The sequence below is a fragment of the Myotis brandtii genome, unplaced genomic scaffold (genome assembly GCF_000412655.1).
Source record: "Myotis brandtii unplaced genomic scaffold, ASM41265v1 scaffold940, whole genome shotgun sequence".
Lineage (NCBI taxonomy): Eukaryota > Metazoa > Chordata > Mammalia > Chiroptera > Vespertilionidae > Myotis > Myotis brandtii.
Genome location: NW_005371877.1, coordinates 968274 through 973052, shown reverse-complemented (window position 1 = coordinate 973052; position 4779 = coordinate 968274). Strand labels below are relative to the sequence as shown.

Sequence of the window (4779 nt, the reverse complement as noted above, 5' to 3'; positions counted from 1 at the left end):
GACCCAGGCCCTGAGGGCGGAGGGGAGGGGGAGCGCGGCTCAGACCAGGGGGAGGGCAGGGGAGTGAGACGGGGCCGGTGGCGTCTGACCCGAGGGCAGGCCCCTGGTCTCATCAGGCACGCACCCTGGAAGGCTGAGCAGAAGGCGAATGCGCAGAGGGTGGGGGGCTGGGAAGGTCCCCTCAATACCCCGGCCCCGCCGCCTGGGCAGAGGGGCCATGGGACCCAGCTGCCCTGAGCCCACAGGCCCCGTGGGGCCCCCTGATGCCCTCGCTGTGGGCCAGCCTGTACAGGGTCCCTCGGGGGGCCCAGGGCTGGTTCCAGGCTGTCGGGTGTCCCTGCCTCTGAGCCCTGGCATAGCTGGTGGTGTCCCCAGACTGTCCACAAGCAGGACCCTCACAGACACCAGGGGGCGCCCACAGCCTTCCCAGCAGCGTCCTGCCTGCTCACCAGGTCCCTGTCCTGCACAGAGCGCCTGCTCCCAGGAGGGGGCGCAGGGAGGGTGAGCTGATGGCTGTGCTCTCACCGGGCCTGCGAAGCGACTTAACGTTCCCCGTCACCTTTATTTATTTTTTAAAATATATTTTTATTGATTTCAGAGAGCCAGGAAGAGGGGGAGAGAGAGATAGAAACATCAGTGATGAGAGAGAATCATGAATCAGCGGCCTCCTGCACCCCCCACCCTGGGGATCGAGCCTCAGCCCGGGCAGGTGCCCTGACCGGCATCGAACCCTGACCTCCTGGCTCATAGGTCGACACTCGACCGCTGAGCCCCGCCACCCGGGCCTCTTTCTTTAACCAGCCTCTCCCGCGTCCCCATCCCCAGCTCCGGCCACCACTCTCCTAGGCTGTTTCAGTTTGACTGTTTGTTTGTTTGTTGGATCCCCACGTAGGTGATGCCACGCAGCGCTGTCTTCATCGTCTGACGTCACTCGCCGTGGGCCCCCCGGAACAGCACTTCCTGTCCGCAGGCACCGCACCCCTCACCCGTCGATGGCCTGGGGCTCCCTGCGCGGCCGCTGCGGGTGGTGCTGCGTCAACGTGGGGAGATGAGTCTCTGAGATGCACATTTCACTCCCGTGGGTGGATCTGGACCCAGAGGTGGGGCTGGTGGGGGAGGAGGCCGCTCTCTCCTGCACTGACCACGGGTTCAAGTTCACGTCCAGAGACGCGTCCTGGCCCAGCCTGGGCAAGGGGACGACTGGCTACATTCCTGACCCCGGTGGCCGGTTTTGCCTGTCGACTTGGTGGGGCCACACTGCCGACACTTGGTCAGACATTCCTCTGGGCGTTTCTGTGCGGGTGTTTCTGGGTGAGACGAGACGTCGACCAGGGCTCTGAGAGACGCAGGTGGTCTTCTGGGTGTGGGTGGGCCTCGCCCGCCAGCTGAAGGCCGGAGCAGAGCTACAGACTGAGCTCCCTGGGGGCGAGGGGGTCCCCGCAGTCGGCCTCCAGACGCAAACTGCAACTCCTTCCCGCCCCGGCCAGCCTCCCCATCGGATGGCCCGAGTCAGTTCCTCAAAATAAGCCCCTTTCTCTCTGCTCACTTCCTGTTGGCTCCGCGGCTCTCTCTGCAGAGTCGGACGAGCGCCCTGACCCGTGGCCGTGGGACAGGCCCCCGACACGCGTGGCCCACAGCCGGCGGTGCCAGGCCCTCCTGGTGCCCCAGGACACCGAGGGCTCCGCTGGCCAGTCCCGGGGAAGAAGCTCCACACTGACCCCGAGCAGGTCCGCACGCGGCCGGGGACCCACGCAGGGGCGGGCCGAGCCGGGCCTTGCTGTGTCCGTTGCTGTGCCCGTTGCTGTGCCCATTGCTGTGCCCGTTGCTGTGCCCGTTGCTGCCAGGGCTGCCAGGAGGCCCCAGATGCTAAACAAGCAACAGCCCACACGAAAGGCCAGCAACTCCAACTTGAGAGACAGGACGGGCGAGGGGCCGGGTCTCTCTGGCCCCAGGAGTCCCGTGTCCCCCACCTCCCAGGCCTCCTTCTTCCTTGCCCAGCCCCTGGGGGGTCAGGGGTGAAGCCCGGGGAGAGGCTCCTGCTGATGTCACCTGATCGACGTGGCGTTTCCGGAGCTGAGTTCTCCCAGGGGGCGGGGGACTTGCTGCCGGTCGCTGATTCCAGCCGGAGTCCCAGGTCTGTGCCGTCTGCCCCCATCACTTCAGTCAGTGCTGCCCTCTCGGCCCACGATGTCACAGAAGGCAAAGGTTTGCACAACTACGGCATTATCATAAAAATGTCGGTATTAGCATACTGTGAATAATAGGGAGGCGCCTTAAACTAATAACTTCTGGCTCCAATACCCCCAGCAAAGTCACCTGAAATGGCTCAGCCGGCCCGGCCCCAGCCAGTTTGGCTCAGTGGATAGAGCGTCGGCCTGCGGATTGGTCCCGGGTTCGATTGCAGTCAATGCAGGCTCCTCCCCGGCCAGGCCCTGGTCAGAGTCCGTCTAAGAGGCAACCCATCGACGTGTTTCTCTCACATGGATGTTTCTCTCTGTCTCTCCCCCTCTCTTCCACTCTCTCTAAAAATCAATGGAAAAATATCCTCCGGTGAGGATTAAAAAGAAAAAAAGTAGGATAATCGAGAAATTCTTGAAGGTTAGTGTGAGAGTCGAGTGGATCCTGGGACCTCGTGAAAAGCCACCGTAATCCAGACCACGTGGTACTGGCTCAGGGACAGACAGACCCAACCGGGAGCTAGAAACAGCCCTGCAGGGGCAGGGATGCTGGAGGTGACAGCGATGGCCTCGCAACACAACCAAGGACGGCTTTTCAAAAACCAGAGGAAGAGACGAAACTTACCCCTTTCTTTCTAAAAAATCAGTTTTACAGGGAGGAAGGGGGAGGGATAGAGAGTTAGAAACATCAATGAGAGAGAAGCATCGATCAGCTGCCTCCTGCACGGCCCCTACTGGGGAGTGAGCTGGCAACCCAGGCATGTGCCCTTGACCAGAATTGAACCCGGGACCCTTCAGTCCGAGGGCCAGCACTCTATCCACTGAGCCACACCAGCCAGGGCCTTACCCCTGCCTTTCTGCACACACACGTGGGCAAGGTAGCTAAACACGAAAAGCAAAACAATAGAGATTGTGGGGGACAATCAAGGACACTGTGTGTCTGCTCCCTGGGTCGAGCCTGTTCACCAGGTGACCGTAGACAGCGTGGGCGACTGGACGGGAGGAAGATCCCGAGGGGGGCTTGCCGCTGTTGGGGGGCTGCAGCCAGTAGCCCTCGTGGTGGGGGCGGGGGCATAAGGGTCCCTCCAGCCCCGTCCAGCGAGGTCCTCGTCTCGTCCTTCCCGTCTGTCACTGGCTCCGGTAGCTTTAGGGTGTTTACCCACTGGACCAGCTCAGAGTTGTCCCCTCCCGTCACCACGGGGCCGGAGGAGAGGACAGGGGGCAGCAAGGCGACCGGTCACTCATTCACGAGAAGTTACCGACCGGCTGACAGGGCCAGGCCCTGAGCAAAATCAAGTGAGGATGGGGAGGGGGGAGGGAGGGCCTGCAGGGGTGCAGCTCCCCCTTGGGTGGGGGGTGACGGCCCTCCTGCACCTGCGGGTGGAGGCTGGTGCCGGGGTCTGGCGTGTGCCCGCTGCCAGGAGGGGACGGATATGTATGAGCTCAGACGGACTCGCTGGCTGGGAGGCAAACGGGTGCGTCTCTGGTGTGAGCCCAAAAGCCCCAGCTGCTGGGCACGTCTCGGGAGAGGCCCGAGCCCCTTTGTTCGAGGGCATTCCCTCCGGGTACCTGTCGGGGCAGCTGCCAGCTGCTGGCCTCTAAGGGGGAAGGAAGACGAGCAAACACCCTAAATCCTCACGACCCACAACCCGTGTCCCTGGCGCCTGCTCCCCTCGAACCTCCAGGCTGGTCCTGACCCTCCCGACGGCGCCCGCCACCCCCAAAGCCACAGCAGAGTCTCCCTGCAGGTCCCTGGGCCGTGGGTGGGCCCTGCCTTAGGGGACATGAGGCCTCCCCTCTCCACACCCGGCTGCACGAACCCCTCGGGTTTCCACGCGGCCGTGGCCCCTCACTGCCAGGGCTCGGGGGCACCTGGGTCCCTCGTCTGCGCCCCGGCTCCTCCTGGGCTGAATCCCGTGCCTCCCTGGAGCCCCAGGAGCCCCCCCCCCCGCTACCCCACTCCCTGGGCAGAGGGCCAAGCTCATCTCCATGGAGCAGCTCAGCCTGGGGAGCAGGGGGAGCAGACCTGAGCCCGGACCAGCGACCTTCAACTGTTACCTCATTTCCCCTCGCTGACCTTCACGGCAGCTCAGAAAGCAAAGGCCTTTTCCCTCCTTCGCAGGTGAGCAAACAGGCCCCAGGTGGACGGGATCGGCCAGGTGCCAGCCCCACACCTGCCGGTGTTCTCTGCTCTCACCGTTAGCCCCGTGGGCAGCGTGTTGCTGCTGCGCCCCTTCCTTCCTCTCCAGGGGGGCGGCCTGGTCCTCCCGGGGCACCTCACCAAAAGGCCTCTGGCCCCCCGTCTTTTTTGTTTGTTTGTTTAGAGGAAGGGAGAGGGAGATGAGAGAGAATCATTGATGGGCTGCCTCCTGCACACCCCCCACTGGGGATCGAGCCCGCAACCCAGGCATGTGCCCTGACCGGGAATCGAACCGTGACCTCCTGGTTCATAGGTCAACACCCCACCACTGAGCAACGCCGGCCGGGCTGCTCCCCTGTCTTGCAGAGCAGACAGACCTCCAGGGTTAGGGAGCAAACTTCCCGGGCAGAGTCCGCGGGGATGCGCCACTGGGCCTGGACCACTAGGCAGCCTCTGAATGCC

The 4779-nt window shown here is 63.5% G+C and overlaps 1 protein-coding gene across 2 annotated transcripts; it reads right to left on the bottom strand.

The window, feature by feature from the left end:
• Window positions 1-768: 768 nt before the first annotated feature.
• Window positions 769-4216, bottom strand: LOC106724720 (translation initiation factor IF-2-like). Of its 2 annotated transcripts, none has more exons than XM_014533110.1 (2): window positions 4204-4216; window positions 769-2215 (listed from the first exon to the last, which is right to left on the bottom strand). In XM_014533110.1, exon 2 carries the CDS (start codon window positions 2153-2155, stop codon window positions 1205-1207), a length of 951 nt encoding a protein of 316 aa, XP_014388596.1. In that variant the 5' UTR covers window positions 2156-2215; window positions 4204-4216; the 3' UTR covers window positions 769-1204. The 2 variants fall into 2 exon arrangements, with proteins under 2 accessions (XP_014388596.1, XP_014388595.1); XM_014533109.1 differs by lacking the exon at window positions 4204-4216 and adding an exon at window positions 2317-2344.
• Window positions 4217-4779: the final 563 nt, after the last annotated feature.